At 42.3% G+C, this 19,420-nt stretch overlaps 1 protein-coding gene across 1 annotated transcript in view; it reads left to right on the plus strand.

Moving 5' to 3' along the window:
* Window positions 1–6,237: 6,237 nt before the first annotated feature.
* The window catches only part of MAP3K9 (mitogen-activated protein kinase kinase kinase 9), a 40,432-nt gene continuing 27,249 nt past the window's right edge, over window positions 6,238–19,420 (plus strand). The window contains exons 1-2 of the mRNA XM_075282841.1: window positions 6,238–7,449; window positions 15,335–15,748. Coding sequence (XP_075138942.1) covers window positions 6,951–7,449; window positions 15,335–15,748 — 913 coding nt within the window. The 5' untranslated portion in view covers window positions 6,238–6,950. The remainder of the gene's footprint in view (window positions 7,450–15,334; window positions 15,749–19,420) is intronic.

Below are 19,420 nucleotides of genomic sequence, written 5' to 3' on the forward strand. Positions count from 1 at the left end.
TATGCCATGTCTTTTATATCACTACAACCTTGGACAGATTTCCCATTCTCTTTCATTTACACTTTATCTGTCTTCTTTCATTGCAGAGATACATATGAAGCCAGCCAACATCATGCTGGATGGGAATGGTCACATCCACATCATTGACCTGGGGCTTACCCGAGATGATGTCACCTCACCTCCTCCAATAAGACCTGTGGAGCGGTAGGCACATTAAGTTATCTGGCCCCAGAGATACTTCTAAGACAAGATTATGACGCAGCAGTGGACTGGTGGAACCTGGGAATTATTGTGCACAGAATGTCATCAGGATACTTCCCATTTACCGCGGTGAAATTATCCATCAACACAGCCAAATCAGAAAATTCAACATTACTGAACACCAATGTACAACACCTGCTCTCAGGACTGCTGCAGAGAAATCCTAAGAAGCGGCTGGGTGTGAACGGTAACATCAGAGACCATCCCTTCTTTAACATCATCTGCTGGGAGGATCTGGAGATGAGAGCACAGCCGCCATTCATACCACCCAAGGCAGTTCTGGAGAACCAACATCTTCTGTGGCCGGAGGAACAGACCCTTCACCCTGCGTCTGATTTTTCGTACATGTCACCAAGCTGGACCCGGTAAGATTCTCCTGTCTAGTGATGATGTTCATGAGAATACATGAGAATTTCCTGGTGAGGCTCTTTCCATAGTCTTCTCCCTCCTGTCCTTTATTCTCATTGCTCCTGCCAATTACTATGTCTCTGCTTCTTCTTAGGATCATGGAAACATCTCGATTGTGAAGGCATCCATGACCCTCTGGTGAGTGTCCCCTACACACACCTATACACCTATGCATACTTATATACACAGAGCTCCAACCATTATATACAAACATTGTAACTGAATCTCACACACCTGGGAACGTTTCTAATAAAGAACATTTCCTGCAAAATAACTAAAGTCTTGGAGTCATCCGCTCCTCAGTGATGTCTCCTGTTAGTAAATCTGGTTAACAACCTTGTCTATATGACTAGCAAACTTGCAAAACTCTTAATATTGACACATAAGAATGATAGGCTTCGATCATCGTAGAAATTCACACTTTTACATATCAGGTAGAAATCTACTCAGAATACAAGTCATCCTATTATATGAGTTCACTTGTCTATATTCATAATATGTTAGTGTTCCCTCTTGTGTCTTGCAGGATCAGCCCGTGCCTAATACCCAGAACGTTGTACCTCCTGACCCACACCTCTGCTGCTGGAAGAGACCTGGGCTGCCTGCGACATCCTCTCTAAACATCCCAATGTTGCAGATCTTCCATCAAGGTGTTGTCCTGGACCTTGACCACATCCTCTAATATCTGGCTGGCATGAGACATCACTACCTCCTGAAGACTGCCCGCGACCCCAGGAGTGGCCTGTGCATGTGTACATCTCAGCATGGGCCAGGTAAGTTATACACAGTATAGATAAGTATAGATACATAGATACAAGTATAGACACATAGATACACTTATAGACATGCAGATAGGTAGACAGAAAAGTATAGATACACACAGATACAACTAGGTAGATAGATAGATAGATAGATAGATAGATAGATAGATAGATAGATAGAAAAATAGATAGATAGATAGATAGATAGATAGATAGATAGATAGATAGATAGATAGATAGATAGATAGAAGTTATATTTAGATATCGGCTTTGATCTTGGGACATGATCTAATCGCCATATTTGGGGTCCGGAAGGAATTTTTGCCCTTGAGGACAATTGGCTCACTTCTCAAAAAGGTTTTTGCCTTCCTCTCGATCAACGCAGCCTTAAATAGGTTTAGTGTAATAGTCATTGCCATATTTGGGGTCGGGAAGGAATTTCCCCCTTACATGAGGACAATTGGCTCTTTCCTCAAGGTTTTTTTTTGCCTTCCTCTGGATCAACACAGTCTATAAATAAGTTTAGTTTGACACAAACAGATATATAAATATAGTATTAGAACAGATTTTTATTACCGTATATACTCGAGTATACTCGAGTATAAGCCAAATTTTTCAGCCCAGTTTTTGTGCTGAAAAAGCCCCCCTCGGCTTATACTCGGATCCGAAAAAAAAAACCTTTTTTTTTTTTTAGGGGGGGGGGTGTCTATGACCTGCCACAATATCAATGTATAGAATCACCCATAAAACAGTGCAAAAAAAAAAAAAAAAAAAGTTCTAAATCACTCTCACTTTCCCTAGAGTACATACAAAGGTACAAAGGTACAAAATTACTGCAAAACACATACACATTAGGTATCCCTGTGTCTGAAAGTGCCCGGTCTACTGAATATAGGGTATCTGCAGTGCTCCTGTTCTGTCGGGAAGGGGTTAATAGGAGCACTGCAGATACCCTATATTCAGCCAGACTGAATTCCAAGTGGGGGAAGAAAAAACAGTCCTCAAGCTCAGGGAAGGGGCAGACAGACAACCAAAACACCAACTCCCCTTTCCCATCACCCAGCATCTACGGCACCCAAAAACTCCGACCATTTTAATTTTTGAAATTTTCCAGTAGCGGCTGCATTTACCCCCCTCGGCTTATACTCGAGTCAATAAGTTTTCCCAGTTTTTTGTGGTAAAATTAGGGGCCTCTGCTTATATTCGGGTCAGCTTATACTCGAGTATATACGGTAATATAGAATGATACAATAACCAGGTACAGTACATTAAGTAAATTCCCTGTTTGTTCCAGTATTAGCTATAAATAAAATGTCAATTCCCCCTTTTATCTTTGTTTCCATGTCTTTATTCCTATGGGATGTCCATGTGATAGTCTAATAAATGAGTACATTTCCTCAATGTGGTCTGAAATCAAGGAGATAAAGATGAAATACAGAGCAAAGTGACTGTGATGCTGACACCACCTGCATGACTGCTCACTACACACATTAATAAGGGGATGTTCACACTACTGTTGTGAATGCTCATTACTGACATTCGTCATAGGATGAAAGTAACAGACTCTACCAGCGATATTGTGACGGAGTCAGGTGCAGCCCCTTCCTTGTGTGCCTCTTGTCATTGACTATAATGGAAACGACACGGTAGACGCTTTCTTCTGTCGTGTGTTACTTTTGCGTGCATTCTTCCATCAGGAAAGTAAAAAATCCTGACGGAAGGGCGAGTAATGGGCGGGCTAGCTAGAGAGACAGGGAGGGGGTGTGAGGGAGTGAGTGAGTGAGTGAGAGAGGGAAGGGGAGGGAGCAAAGCATTATGGTAGTTGTAGGATAGAAGCACAGGAAGCGACACCATGTAAACAAATACAGAAGATGACAGGAGCTCCCAGAGAAACATAGAAATCATTGAAAACAATCGTAAAGGTATTTAGGTGCACTTATTAACCCACTAAAAGCACTAACAGACCTTTTTTTTTTAAAAAAAAATAAGTATTAATAACTCTATGTGTATAAATAATTTTTGTGCTGGGGAGGACATTTGCCTTGTTGTGCAAATGATCTTAAATACCCCAGGAATACCCCTAGAAGCGTCAAAGATCATCAGTACAACCCACTGAATTGACTGAATGTGAATGTGTTGTAGGTTGAAAATGTTATCATTTGGGGCCCCACTTTTTAATTTTGCCCAGGGCCACACACCCTTGGTACGGTTTCTTGCCTGTGCCCGGGGCCCATATTACCCTCAAAGGGGTTTTCCAGGTAAAAATTATTAAAAGTATACTCTGGTAGAATAAGAACATGACACACAGATTAATGAGGCTAGGTTCACAAAGAGCAGACACGACCGGGGCCCGAGAAATCCCATTGACAACAATCTGTCGGGTGTCCGTTAGTTTTAATTGGAATCACTGGTCAAAACGTCAGGCTTGCAGGCGATTCCTGACAGATTTGAGGTGGCCAGACACAGAATGCAAATGTGAACCCAGCATAAGAAGAGCTATCTAGAACAGAGACTCACATCATTGGGATCCCGGGAATCACTTTCATTCGCTATGGAATGAAAGTGTTTGGCAATTCCGGAGTCCAGCTGTAATGAAGTAAAAGTATAAATAAAAAAATTGTAGAAGACACGGAATAAAATTGGTCGATACAAGCTGGAACTTACTGTTTGAGCAAGAGCCTGCACTACACCTCGAATTTCCCGATCCAGGCACGCCACAGCACTCTTCAGCTGGTCATAGAGCGTGTGCTGAAACTGCTCCTCACTTATGATCTTATGTGTTTGCTCCTCCAGAGCTGCCCAATTCAATTTCTGGGGTAGAGAATGCACCACCAGCCGCAGCTGCTCAATGTTATTCACCACTAAACACAGCTGAGAGAAAGTGGAAGATGCCTTAGGTAAAATGGTAAAATGGGGTGCAGAGGAAGTGGAAAAGTGTGAAGAATTAGTCTGGTCTCCATTTTCACACGCTCACGCCAGAAGTGGTGTCCTTTACTGGGAACAGTTGTTAGTATGTCGGCCAAAAATTGCAAGGCCAACGTCTTTCAAGACCAGGCTAAACTGTCATCTAATTCATCCATTCTCCTCAAGCTTAGTATAAGTGTACAGGCATGTTAATATACTCTATGCTTCTTATTATTTTAGATATTCTTCTATCCTTTTCAACTCCAAGTCATCTGTTTTATGAACTAGTGCCAGAACTTATCTGTATATATCACTTTGTAAAGTGGTCACATACTAGATGTCTGTGACTATGACCATAGTGGACCTTCATAGTAACTTGGAGCAATAATTACAGGCCAGAATTAAATACTTGTAGACTTTTATATAGGAAATAATACAGTATATACACAAACAAAAGCCTAGGCAGCTAGCCCCCATCATATACATGTATACAGTTGGTTATGGGAGAGGGGAAATCAGGAGTTTGGGGGTGACTTATCTCCATTGTGAACCAAAGATCATGCGTGTGTGAAATCCACCATTAGATAGTTGGCTAGTCTTACAGAAATTGGTGGGTCTGAGCACTATTTATGTAATGCGATGTACTGTTACCCAATATGGAATATAATGGAACTTGTATAATTAGGAATATGGCCCATGTAATATATAATATGTGGAGCACTATTGTTATGTGTTTATCGTGACTATATATTGTCTTCGCCATTTACCATGTTTGTGGCCTTGCCGGCATCTCTGGTATCAGATAACTCCTCTGCTCTGTGTTTAATCATTGTGCAGTACATAACAGCGATACGGCACATGTCCTGTGGAGGTAGCGAGGAAATATTATTAACGATGACTGTATATAACATTCAGGACAACATACTTTACTTGATAAGAATGAAAGCATTTTGGGATATAGGATTCAAAGTGGACTACTATAGACCTTAGTGGCCATGATACTACCCAGTGTCTGATCCTATTCATATTAGATAATAGTGCTATCTAAATCAAGTTGCCTTATATACTACATTAGATCTTTCATATATACAGATTTGCCATAATGGACATTTATAACCCATCCACAGGATAAATGATCAATGCCTGATCAGTGGGACGCCCTGTAAGATAAAGTTTGAATATAGCAGTGGTCGCGCATGCTCTTTGCTGCTCCATTCAGAAGTCTATAAGACTGATGAAGACAGCAGAGTATATAGCGCACATCTATAAGACTGATGAAGACAGCAGAGTATATAGCGCACATGCATGACTCCATTCAGACTCATCCTTACATGACGGTCCCTGTGCTAGTGCTCGGTGGCGGTCCATATAGTACATTGTGTGAATTGATTATCAATATGTATATGTCAATATGTATATGTATATATCAATATGTATAATATGTATCTTTTTGTCCCCACAAATTGTACAGTGTTGCGGAATATGTTGGTGCTATATAAATAAAATCTATTATTATTATTGTACATTATAATACATTGCACTAGAGTACATTATAGTATATTACATTACATCTCAATGATGCATTAAAAAAAGACAATAACAACGAATATCTCCCACAAATACTTCTGTTTCTCCCACATTCTGTTTCACTTCTTTGTATTCTGTAACAAATGTAAAATACTATTAAAGCTTTGTTTAGAAAAAAAAAAAGAAAAAAAAAGAAGGATCTGAGGGTCAGCAGGTTTGAAGGCAGGAGGCGTGAACAATAGGTTGAAGCGTTATCCAATCAGAGTGAGGAGATGGATTGATGGACGGCGGCGTCCACCAATGAGATGACTGAGCGGCTCGCAATCTATCAGCTTCCTTCCCTCTTTCCCCTGACAAGAAGGAGGTGTGGGGGTGCCGGGCGGATGGGTGCGGGCAGCAGATAGCGGGCGCAGGGGAGAGAGGAGATGCTGCGGGTCAGCCTCTCGGTGCCTAGTCTATGAGGAAAGTGAAGTGCTGAACTCTGCTGCATAGGTGGGAGTGGACTGGGCCAGCTTCCTCTCTTTACGGCAGTATCCTGAGCAAGTTCTGCTTCCTAAGGAGCTTTGGGCATCTTAGCACCTGACAGCGGTAGGCCCCGTGTATCCTGCGGATTGGGGCACCCATGCTGGTAACTATAGCCGCTGCTGTGCACGATCTGGATCCTCCCAGCCAGGTGTCCCTGATGCTGCAGCCATTGTTCTGGTGCATGCTGCAGACTCTCATCTTGCATCTACCATCTCTGTACAGCACTAGCATCTATCAGTGCAGTCTACAATGCTGTGACCCCCAGTCTAAGGAATGGTAACTTTGTTGCTACACTTCTGCTAAAATTCCACACCTAAGATCTGGAAACTTTGGGGGTTGCTCATGTGGAGTAGCCTTTATTGCAGCACTGCTTGAATCTGGAGACCCTAATCGACACCTGTCAGTGTTACATTGGGTACAGTGCCAATTGTACATGTGCCAGACTCAAGCCTTCTCCTTGACTTTGTAAGGATTTACCACTTTCTCAGACTTGCTTTCAGCCTATGAAGTGCAGTGCATGGGCACAAGGCTCCATACACCCAGCTTCACCTATGGATCGCTTCAATGGAGCCCCTCAGATCTCTGCTCTCCCTGCCTGGCAGCAGTAAAGCGTCCTTTGGCGTGACAAGAGGAATATCCAATGCATCAGTATTACCAGTACCATTGGTTGCAGAAGATGAAGAAGATCAGGATGATCGAGAGAGTACTCCCACTAGACAGGAGTTTTTGGAGGAGTATGATGGGGGTGGTGGTGGTGGAGGAGGTGCTGGAGGCATTGGAGGGCAACCTTCTGACTCGCTCTCAAACCCTTTGTATTGGACTGCAGTGTTTGACTATGAGGCCTCTGCAGAGGATGAGTTGACCCTTCGTCTGGGTGACTTGGTTCAAGTGCTCTCCAAGGACTCGCGTGTGTCTGGTGATGAGGGTTGGTGGACTGGAAAAATCCAAGATCGGGTGGGCATCTTTCCTAGCAATTATGTGACGAGAACTCAGAGCTTCTCCAGTAAACTACAAGGCAAACGAGTGGAAGAACTGCCCTGCTGCCCGGCTTCTGCTCTACAGTGTAAGGATATTTGTGTTTTGCAGTGAATTTGAGGTCTGCAGCATTAAGCCTGTGTTATTGATTGTCTTTACTGCCACGTAGTGTATTCTCTGTAGAAATGTATTATGCACAGATTTGTAGCTTATTATGATCTTTAACTGCAATATTTACTTTTTACAGGGGCTTATAATTGGCCAAACCGTAGTAGTAACTTTTGTTGCTGATCACTGTCTGGGTAAAACTGTCCATCCTCAGTCAAACCTTTTATGAACTTGAAAACTATTGGTTGGCAGCCCATCTTTTCGTGTAAACTGGATGTGCTACTGACTGTAACGAAAATGCACATTTCAGATGATCTCACTAATAATCATACATTCACATACAGTACAGATGAGTAACTAGAGCTAAAGAGGCACTAGTCAACTTGCTATAACAGTGATCGGCTCTTATTATCAGAAGAGTATCTGCTAGTGTAAAAGGACCTTTAAGCTGGCCTCTTGGCCGGACCTGCCTATTTCGGACCCTCTGACTTGATGTTTGAGGAGATAAGGATTGGGCAGAGGGATTCCTACTACCTGATCCTTTTATTTGTGGGGAGATAACATAAGGCTCCACTGGTAGCAGCTATGTTCTGTCTCCTAGTTTGGTACATGTGCACTGTAAAGCTAAGCCATATGTGACTAGATGAACCAGGTAACATAACCGTAGGATAGGTGTGTAATGTGTATGTTCAGATGACATGCAGCGCCACCAATCATTGCGATATTAAAGGGTTGACACTGATTGCTTATAGATCACCATGAACGGATCAATGAGGGTCTGCCTCACACCCCTGCAGGTCAGCTACAGCGCCAGATGTGGACAGCTCCATACACTGTGTTGAGGCACTGCTTATTACCTCTTCAAATGGATGGGAGTGGATTTGTAATAAGGTCACACAGCCATTGCACAGTGTACAGAGCTGCTTCTGTCTCTGTATAGTGTGATGCTCTGGCAGCCGCAGCTGATCTTGGGGGTGCTTAGTGTTACATTCCTAACATGCTTATATTGATGACCTTATAAGGATAAGGTCATTAGATCAACTTGGGCATTCCCTTTAAAGAGGACCTCTCACCATTTCTTGCTGTGCCTCTGAATAATTTAGAGTATTTTAAAATCCGTCCAAATGTCTAAAACAGTAAGTATGGTCTCTGTAAAACTGAATGTAAACTGGATCTAATTCTCTATGGGCACAGTGACCACCCAAATGGAGAATCGGTTAGTTTACATATAACATATGATCTGATGACAGATATAGAAAAAAATTAACACCATATCTGATTTTTGCCTTCTGCCATCTATGTCCGTTAGTGTGGACCCTAAGGCCCCATGCAGACCAAATTTGGTTCATAGACTAAGACACCTTGCACAATTGTCATCCTTGATTTTAGGAGTTCCTGCCTCTCCGTGGCTTTACTGTCTCGCAATAGATAAAGTACAGGACAGTAGGTAGAGTCATGGGGAGGCAGGGACTACTAGCATCCTAAATAAAGTTGATGCACGGAGTTCTGGTCTTCAGACCAAGATTAGTCCAGGATGCACAGGTAATATGTGGCCCCTAAAAGGTGGGGAAGGGAGTCTCCATATCCTTGTTAAGTGACTTACTACTAGGACATGGTTTATGATTTATATGCTTTATGATTAATAGGGGTCAGTTTTCTAAGAACTCGCCTCAATGAGGGGGAAAAAAAAATAGGGGTTTAAACATTGGTGTAGCACTGTTCAACCTTCAGTTTTCCTCTTGCCATCTGTCCTCCTCTATGCAGAGGAGCTTTATCTCGGTCCCATACAAGTAAATGGGCCTACTGCAGTTGTTGCACAGCTAAGTGGCCAAAACTTCTGCTGTGCTGGGAAAACTTAGAAGGGGGCGCAGCAAAAATCACAGATCAGACCTCACCTATCGTAAAGTGATGGCATATCCTAACCATATGCCATCACTTTATAAGTTGGTATTAACCTTGTAAAAGCTGGTAATTGTGACTAAGCTGCCCCATAAACTTGGACGTTCAGCTGAAATCCAACATGCCTGATTCCACTTTGTATGGACAGCTTGGAGGTGACCATAGTCCTGGGTTGGACAAATTATTTTACATATTAGACGCTGGAAAGGTCATTTTAAGTGATATTTTTCCCAGCGTAACCCATTTAACAGTGCACTTACTGCATTAAGCTTTATTACTAATATATAGGCTGGTCCCCTGAGCCCTGAGGATTTACATTTGCAGAGTGCAGCGGGGTTCTGGAGGTCCCTGCATGTTGCCTTCCCTGCTGATGCTTTGGCTTTTTGTGATGTCACCAACTCCACTCTACTACTCCTGTTTGTACAGTACATGAACTAGAGTCAGAGCGTCGGCAGAGGAATGGGACTTGCGGCATATTCAGCAGTGCTCTGCATTGGGGCTTCGAGTACCTGTTTACATATTGGTAATAAAGCTTAACGTGCTTATGGACCCCAGTAAGCAGCTGCTGGCCCCGAGAACTCAGTAAACTCGTTTACACGTCTGGATCATCAGATGTGCGGAGGAGAAGAGGCAGGGAGAACGCTGGTCCAAAATAAAATCCTTAATTTCTTTGGGTTAACACACAATGCGTTAGTGGGATGACATCCCTTTCTCAAGTGTCTACACACTTGAGAAAGGGATTTCATCCCAATACCAAAATGCGTCTTGCGAGTCCTCAGAGGAAAACCCACTGTGAGTCTGCCCTGTCTGATTCCTGTCTGAGGCAAACAAGGGTCAGTGAAAACAAAACAGATGGCGCACATTTCATTGACCCACTCACTTTAATGAATGTGCAGAGTTGTAAAAATGGATAGGTATAGGACCTGCTCCATATTTTGAGACTTTTTGCAGCTGCAAAAATGACAGATATGTCTATGGGGCCATAGAAAAGAATGGGCCTGAATGTTATCCACGATTGCGCAAATCATACTGGAATAAACTGCTGTCTTGTTCATGAGGCCTTTATATGCACATTATTCATATGTTTTCAGGAACAATAAGGGTAAGTTCAGATGGAGTATTTTGGTCAGGATTTTGAGGCCGTATCTGCCTCAAAATCCTGACCAAAAAGACGGCTCCCATTGAAATCAATGGGAGCCGTTTATTACGGCTCTGGGAAAAAGAAGTGAGATGCTCATTCTTCAGGCTGTTTCACCTCACGACTCGGCCTGAAGACACTCCCTCCTGACTAGGCTCATTCGTTGGGCCTAATCTGGAGCGGAGTGCGCGACTGGATGCCGGTGCGGTACAGCGGCATTCAGTTGCGGCTACCCGTATTTGGTTCCTGTCCAAAATACTCCGTCTGAGCTTTCCCTAACAGGGCAAAAAGACAATAGAAAGGGAATATTGCAAATCAGGGTCTTAGAAGTTTGACCTTGTATTAGATCTTTGGGTTTTCCCGTTCTGTTACAGCATACCATACCAGACAATATGCTATAACACTATGATCCGTAAGCTCCACCTTCAGCATTTCTCCTACACAGACTTGTCTTTCTCAACCCACTGAAGGGGACTTCAGTTCAAGTGAATGGGCTGGTGGTGTAATTCACTGCAGGGCACGTCGGTGAAGGAGCCTCATAGTGTAGGGCTTGTTTTAAGTCTGTGTGATCATTGTGATGTCCCATCAGTTGCTATAGTGTGACAATTTTTCATTGTCCGCATATAACATTTTCTTAAAAGTAGAAGTATATTTGCTATCATCCTCAAATTGCTTTTGTGTAAACACTTGCAATTGAACTTTTAAAGGGAAGTTAACACAAGGAAGATGCAGTTCGAGCTGTACGGCAGCGTATTATAGAGAAGTAGATGCTAAGCAGACTGAGCTGAGCTCTTTCTATGCTGAGAAGTCCAGGGGGTGATTGTATTAGTGACTGACAGCCTCCCATCTACGACTGTGCATACAGAAATGGCTGTAAGTCACTGATAGGACTGGCTCCTGGACTTCTCTGCATAGACTATGCAGACATTTCAATGGATAAATAAGCTATACTGAATATTTTCTTTTTATATCATACAGCTACATATAAATTTGCTAATCCTGGCTGCTTTTCCATCTAGTAATATCTCTGGAAATATAAGAAGTACTATCACTTTAGTGTATCTCTTTCATATGACTCCAAAAGCAAGTTTATATGGTGTCCGAGAGAGAACTATCTGAAGTGACCCTCCCCTACCCTTTCTCTACATGTTACACAGCCCCTTACTCCATGCACAGTAACATTCGGTTAGCGCCAGTTCTGATCTCAATATTGATGCTCTTTACAGTCAGAAGGGCGTTCCTGACAGTCAGTCAAGAACGTCCTTCTCCACAGCAGTACCTATAGCGCTGTACAGTGTGAGCGGGGAGGAACGCTCCCGTCCCCTCCTGATAATATTAGTCTATGGACGAGCACTGTGAATAGGGGGAGGAGGCGTTCCTCCCCGCTCACACTGTACAGCGCAATAGGCGCTGCTGTGAAGAAGGACGTTCTTGACTGACTGTCAGGAACGCCCTTCTGACTGTAAAGCGCTACGGTACCGGGACTCATAGCTCTTTACCCGGGTCACAGATCAGGAAAGCAGACATTGCGCTGAATTCAGCGCACTGTCAGCTTTCCAGCAGTATACAGAACTGCCTGTGCCCCGGACCATGAAAGGTCCTCTTTAATTCTACTCTGTGCTGCAAAAACCAACTTGTTAGATGCTTCAGGTCCTGTCCATCTGGACTCCTCTGCACCCCAGATGCCATTCTGCTTAAGGCTAGGGCCGCATGACTACTTTGACACTTGGGTATAGAAAATGTGAAAATTGCTTGTCTCCCCATACTAGAAGTCATTGCAGCATCCCCTAGGTCACTTACATTAGTGAAGGAGTCACTGGTTGAAATGGTATTTGTTGGTCATGTGAGTCGTGGCCAAAGTCACCATGTTGCCTTAGCCCTACAGAAGCTCCATTGCTTCATCCAGACATGGCTGCTGATGGAAGGTTGTGCGACCAAACTTATCTTTCAGTGGCCTCCGATGACTAACCCTGCAGTTGGGTAGAGTGTCTAGCGCATGCGCACTGCTTCCAGCATTGTTGGTCAGTCAAGAATTCTGATAGTGAGTCACATGACCCTCCATCACCAGCCATGTCTGAATACAGCAATGGTGCTTCTGAAAGTAAGTAAACTGAATGGTAGCTGTGTGCAGAGGAGGCCAGAGGGGTAGGACCTGGTGCACCTAACATCAGTAAGGTTGGGCTCACATCTGTGCTGGTGCCTTCATTTGTATCTCAGTGAGCGCTAAAAATCACTGGATAAAATAAGAGCTACAAGTCTGAGTTTTTATCCAGCGATTTGTTTCAAAAAACGGACGTCTGACATTGGTTGGTGTCCATTGTACTAGCAGCCTTTGTCCGTTGTTCTGGTCCTGCAATGGATCAGAACAACTGACACAACTGCGCTAATGTGACCTTGGCATAAGTGACATTGTATGGTATTTGTAGTACAATGCCAATCTCTATTTATACTATCCATTTTAGGTGTATTGCCTGTCTAAAGGCATCCTATAGAGTTAATAAAATTTAGCCGTATTACCACAGAGCAACCACAACCCTTTACATTGGAAATAATATTTCTGCAGTGAATACAGCACCATAAAGCCGTACAGAACATATGTCCTATTATTGTGTTCCTGTAGAACCCCCTATAATAAATGCACAGTAAGCTAACACAATGTTCCTGAGTATTTCGGCAGCAGACCGGCCACAGAAGGAATGTTTTTGTCCGGATCAGGAGTTCAGAGGCGATTAATCTCAGACATGGTGACACACACATGAATACACGCCCTGTGTTGATTTTTACTGGATTGGCCTCCCATTGTAAATGGCTTCCACACCTTGTGGCTCGAACAGGAGGAAACCTCCTCCCTTTTCATGGTATGGGGATTTGGCTTTGTTCAGTGTGTGCATTGTTTCCTGTTCATACTGCGCCTCTGACCTTACCCCAGCACATACATCACAGAGGAATAGCTCACGGCTACGGTCTTATGTCGAACATGCGGAATACATTTTGGAAAGGCAGAATGCTGCAGATTTATCCCACAGGACAATAATTTAAAGGAATTTTTAGAACAATTTCACTTTTACTGCCATACGTAACACAATTAAAGGGGTTGCCCAGTTCCCGATACTCCAAAAAGTAGCAGGTTTGTAAAAGGAAGTATATTTCCCACTAAGATCCATATATCCTGAGACAACCCCTTTATGTTGACAATGCCAGTATACTGGTAATAGGGTTTAGTTTCGTATAACCTGCTGTCGAGTGATGCCTTATTCATAAGGGTGTGGATGCCATGTGATGTGTCTTATCATGTACGGCGTTGGAGGTGTCTCTTATCTGGGCCATCCATATTTTTACTTACTCACAACTCCTCAGCTGTTTGACACTAAAACGCGGCCACACTACAGGCATCTTTTAGTTACTTATATTAGATTTTAAGTGGCAGAAAATATGGTAGCATAGCAATATTCCAAAATTTATATATATTTATATATATATATATATATATATATATATTTTAAATACACAATTTGCCAGGGCCCTCCTAATAGTGTACGTTGTCTTTGAATATCTCTCATGTTATGTCCGTGTCAGTTTCTCGGACTGGTAAATGAAAAATGTGTAAATTTTTTCCTTCCAGTTTGTGAACATCATTAATCATCTATAGTGTCAGAATATATAATCCAAGGAGAAGCTTCATAATGCTGCGCCAGCACATAGGGTTCACTACATATTGGCAACAGAATGGAAATCGTGCCAGATGTTTTCTTGCTGAAGAGCATTTTGCCTATCTGATGCATTACATTTTAATACGTTGCAAAAATGTATATTTTACTATTCAAGATTCACAACTAGTGCAGAGTTGTTCATCTGGGCATATTGATGCCATTTTCCATGCATTCATGTCAAGCTTTCTGTCTTTCTTTCTTTACACACTTGCTCCCCTATGCACCCTGTGTCTTTCCGGCAGGTTTCCATCCTAAGCTCCGGAGAAACTGCGTAGGGGACGGCTTGCCGCCGGTCAGTTTTAAATGAATCATTCATTTGAATGGGTTTTGAAAGCAAACCCGCCAGTGTCCATATGCAGCCTTTCTGCCGGGAAACAGTGTTTTTTTTTTTGTTTGTTTTTTTTTTTTTGGCTGGACACAAAGTCCTAAATGTCTGACTGTGTCCGTGCAAAAAAAAAAACAGTTTGCAGGTGGAGAGGCTGCGGGCGGACACTGGCGGTTTGCTTTAAAAACCCATTCAAATGAATGAGTTTTAAAACTGACTGCTGGGACGCCGTTCCCTATGCAGTTTCTCCAGGGCTTAGGATGGAAACCTGGCGGAATGACACGGGGTGCACAGGAGCGCAAGTTTGAATGCCCCCCTTAGGCCGGTTGCAGACAACTGTGCTGCAACTGGCCTGCTGTGATTTACAAGCCTAGGCTGCACATGGGGGACAAGGGGATGTCCGTGTGTGCCACCCGTGCACAGGCCATGCTTCTCTAGCTCAATTAATTAAATGAATAGGAGCCACAGGAATAGGACCTGTCCTATCTGATGCAGCCCAGACTGAAAATTACGGTCATGTGTACGGGCCCATAGAAAAGAATGGTTCAGTGTGCTATCCGTGAAATACATGGATAGCACACTGACCCACAGTACGATCGCCTGCAACTGGCCTTATATAAAGAGAAATGTTTATTATATACATAAAAATTTCAAAAACTTCATTTGTGTCCTTTCACTTTGACTATTCTGTTGTCAGGTTTGTTTGTTTTTTTCTTAATATATAATCAGTGACAATTTCAGTATATTCCAATTTATTTATTTCCTCCCCCCCTTTTCTCTCATCGCTTCACAGTACAAGAAATTGACTTTAATGAGCTGTTACTGGAGGAAATTATTGGGATTGGAGGCTTTGGAAAAGTATACCGTGCCATTTGGGGAGATGAGGAAGTGGCCGTTAAAGCTGCACGCCATGACCCCGATGAAGATATCAGCCAGACCATTGAGAATGTCCGGCAGGAAGCCAAACTCTTTGCAATGCTCAATCACCCCAACATTATTGCCTTGAGAGGGGTGTGCTTGAAGGAGCCCAACTTATGTTTGATCATGGAATTTGCCCGAGGTGGCTCATTGAATAGGGTGCTTTCTGGGAAGAAGATTCCACCAGATATACTTGTAAACTGGGCTGTACAGATCGCCAGGGGGATGAACTATTTACATGATGAAGCCATTGTCCCAGTCATTCATCGTGACCTGAAGTCCAGTAACAGTAAGTAGAATACAAGCCACATACACACGTCTCCTGGTGAAACACTGGTGCGCTCTCATGGAAGATACTAAAATGTAAGGGTGTATTAACAGATTGTGTTAGAAGCAGAAATACTATCCTGAAACGTATTATACACTTCAATGCACAGCTCATTGATCACATGTAATCCGGACAGGCCCTTGGTTGAGTTTAAACTTTCCACTAAAAAAAGAGTGTAAAATTGAGTTGAGAACATGGAGAAGAGTCATCTAAGCAGCTCCAGGAGGGCTTCTCAACGTCTGGCCTTGCTACACTGACTCGTCTCTGTCTTTGCTTAAAGTTATCATTGATGAACTATCCCCTTAAATTTTTGGAAAAAAAAATGTAAAATTCTTAGAATAGGTCATAATTTGAAGATCAGTGGTGGTCCGACATTTGGGACCCTGTGATTTAGTTCTTTGCAGTGATCACATGCCTGGTGACGTCATGTTCACTTATCAAATGGCTTGTTCTCAGCTCAGTGTGAATGGGATTGAGCTACAATACCAAGCTGAGTCGCCATACAATGCCGCAGCACTCACCCGAACGTTGTAGTCTCTTCAAATAGCTGCTGAGTGGGATCCCTGGTGTTGGAATTCCATTGATCCTCAATTGATGCCATATACTCAATGAGTCCAGAGAAATTTTTTTAGGCTAAGGCCTCACGTGGCGGGCTACAGCGAAAAAGTTCTTCAGGAAAAATCGCGGCAAAAACACATTGCAGTTTAATCTGCTGTGAGCAGTGGAAAACTACACTATGGTGGCTGTGGGCGTCAGGGCTATAGTAGCGCCCTCTTCTAGGAAATGGCGTTCAGATGCTTCCAACAAAATGCTGAATGTGTCTGGGTAAGGGTGCATTCACACTAAGTATACACTGACTGATTCTGAACGTAAAACACGTTCAGAATCAGCGCGTACAAAGCAGATCCCATTCATTTCAATGGGGAGCCGGCATACGAGCGCTCCCCATTGAAATTAATGGGCTGCTTTTTTCCCTATTGGTTTCAATGTGATACACGTGTAAAAAAGCAGCCCATTCATTTCAATGGGGGGCACTCGTATGCCGGCTCCCATTGAAATGAATGGGATCTGCTTTGTACGCACTGATTCGGAACGTGTTTTATGTTCAGAATCGTCTCAGCGTATGCTTAGTGTGAATGCACCCTAAGGTCCTCTGATACAGGGAATCCCTCCCTCCCTTCTCAGGAGTTCTTACCTTCCTGAGCAAACCTTTGAATTTCCACGTAACAGGACCACTTGCAGGTATTACGATGGTTAGGGTGGAGGTACAATATTGCAGAAGTGCGATTAATCTTTCCAGAGAAAGTCTCTGACGATTATAGGCACCAGGCAGTGGAGTTATCATTACAACATGTTCTCGTGTATTGCACGTAATTGAATGAAACTTGTCACTCAGTGAGTATATTAGTGATGTGTAATGTGATGATTTACTTTAACTCTATAACATAAAGTTTTATTAAAGGGATATTCCCATTTCAGCGTGTGGGGGCAGCTTGATCACAATCTCATTGTTAAGCAGTGAGTTAGTCATGTGTAAAATATCCAGTATTTGGTGAAACTTGTGATCACGTGCTGAGAAGCCTTAACCTTTTTGCTGCCAAGGGTCTCTGGAAATTTGCACCTCCAGTATGCAGAGCAATTTTCACAGTTTTGAGATGAACAAATCAAACCTAAATTGCAACATTAAAAAAGCATCCAACCCCCCATACCTATATATTTTCTTAAAGTACACACCTGCAGCATTGTCAGAATGCCACTTGGTACTGTATACGAACAGGCACCTTCATGCAATTTTGATTTAAAGTGAATGTTTTATGAAAAAATGCAAATAAATGTATATTAGTTGTTAAAAGCGGAAACCAAACAAAAATTAAATGCACCAAACCTCCTAAAAATAAGAATTCAACATGTGCAGAGTTCATACATATTACTATGGCCTGAACCTGCATGCACGTGTCTTCAGAAAATCGCTAGAACTGAAAGGAACAAAAATCTGCTTTGAAGCTGGAAATGTTAAAAAAGTATCATCCTATAAAATGTAGGGATTACACACCATGAAAAGTAAGTGAACCCCTAAACCCTATATATTTTTTGAAAGAAGACAACCTGAAGATTACAAATATCTTAATGTGTCATCGATAGCCACATCCACCTTCATGCAACTTTGCGACCAACACAAATAATTTTTTGAAAAAATACGCTAAAACACATATTTGCACCTAAAACTCATGTTCAATCTCACATTCATATACAAAATACTTTTAAAATAATAGCTTATGGTGTATACAATGTGTAAATATACTATATGTACCGCAAACATCAACTACAACAAGAGCTCAGACTCCCTAAAACACGAATACCGAAGACAAGCAGGATTTTGCTGTTGTTCACTAATATGTTAAAAAGCTATACTGCACCTACCAAACTGTGACTGTAATACCAAAATCTAACTTTTTTCAGAGTACACAGCATACCGTATATAAAAACACAATTTAATAGTTCATATATACAACCACCTTCATTCAACTTTGCGGCAAACAGAGATTGTTAGCAAAAATTGCGCAAAAATTCAAATTTGCCACTAAAGTGCGGCTCAAGAAATCCCTTTCTGCAAACATAATGTACTGTCCATAAAACTGCAATATGTGAGGAGTTCATACATGCCACACATGTATATATTTACAGGGGCGGGTGTTAAAGAATCGCCAAAATCGCAGAAATGCGCCATCCCATTTTGCGCATGCAATTTTAATAGGACTTTACATAAAAATATTATTTTCCATCCCCCTATAAAAATTTTAGCAAACTATACGTTCATCTCTAGTGATGATCGTTATTACTATTATTTTAGTGTGTAACGGATATCACTAGAGACGTATTTTACGGTAGAAAGCTCAGGTATAGACAAGACAGGGATTGGGTGAAATGTAAACTTTATTTGCCACTTTATGTATATGTTGTGTAAGTGTTTGGTGCGACTTTTTTTTTTTTTTGGCGCTGCGACCTGGACAATGGTAAATGCCTGGTTATGTTCAAGGGGTATAACATAAGAATACCCCACTAGTAAAGCTCAGGGGGGAATTACATTATACCTGTATGTGACAATCAGAGACAAATGTATAGTATGTTCTCTGATTGGCAGGAGAAGGGTTAATAGGGACAATAGAGTCCCTGCCACCCCCCTCCTGCTGTCACATACAGGGTATGTACAGAGTCTGATTGTTTCTCTGTCTCTCTCTCTCTCTCTCTCTCTCTCTCTCTCTCTCTCTCTCTCTCTTCTGAACTGTTCGTGTCCCTCTCCCTTTCCTGTTAAAGTTTGCAAATTGCTTGCTTAGGAGGGGGGGGGGGACACTTTGGAGCTCTATATCTTTGGACTGCATCAACATATCTTGATGCTTTTTAAAGAGGAGAATCTCTTCTTTAAAATGATACCAGGGACTTGATGATTATACTTACAATTTTAGAGCGATTCACTGTTGAAACGCTGTTGGGAATTGAGATCTGCAGTTGGATCTCAATGGCAAATAGTATTTTCAACAGTGAATCGCTCCAAGACTGTAAGTATAATCATCAAGTCCCTGGTATCATTTTAAAGATGAGATTCTCTTCTTTAAAATGCATTTTAAAGCATCA

Source organism: Leptodactylus fuscus, chromosome 7 (genome assembly GCF_031893055.1).
Source record: "Leptodactylus fuscus isolate aLepFus1 chromosome 7, aLepFus1.hap2, whole genome shotgun sequence".
Lineage (NCBI taxonomy): Eukaryota > Metazoa > Chordata > Amphibia > Anura > Leptodactylidae > Leptodactylus > Leptodactylus fuscus.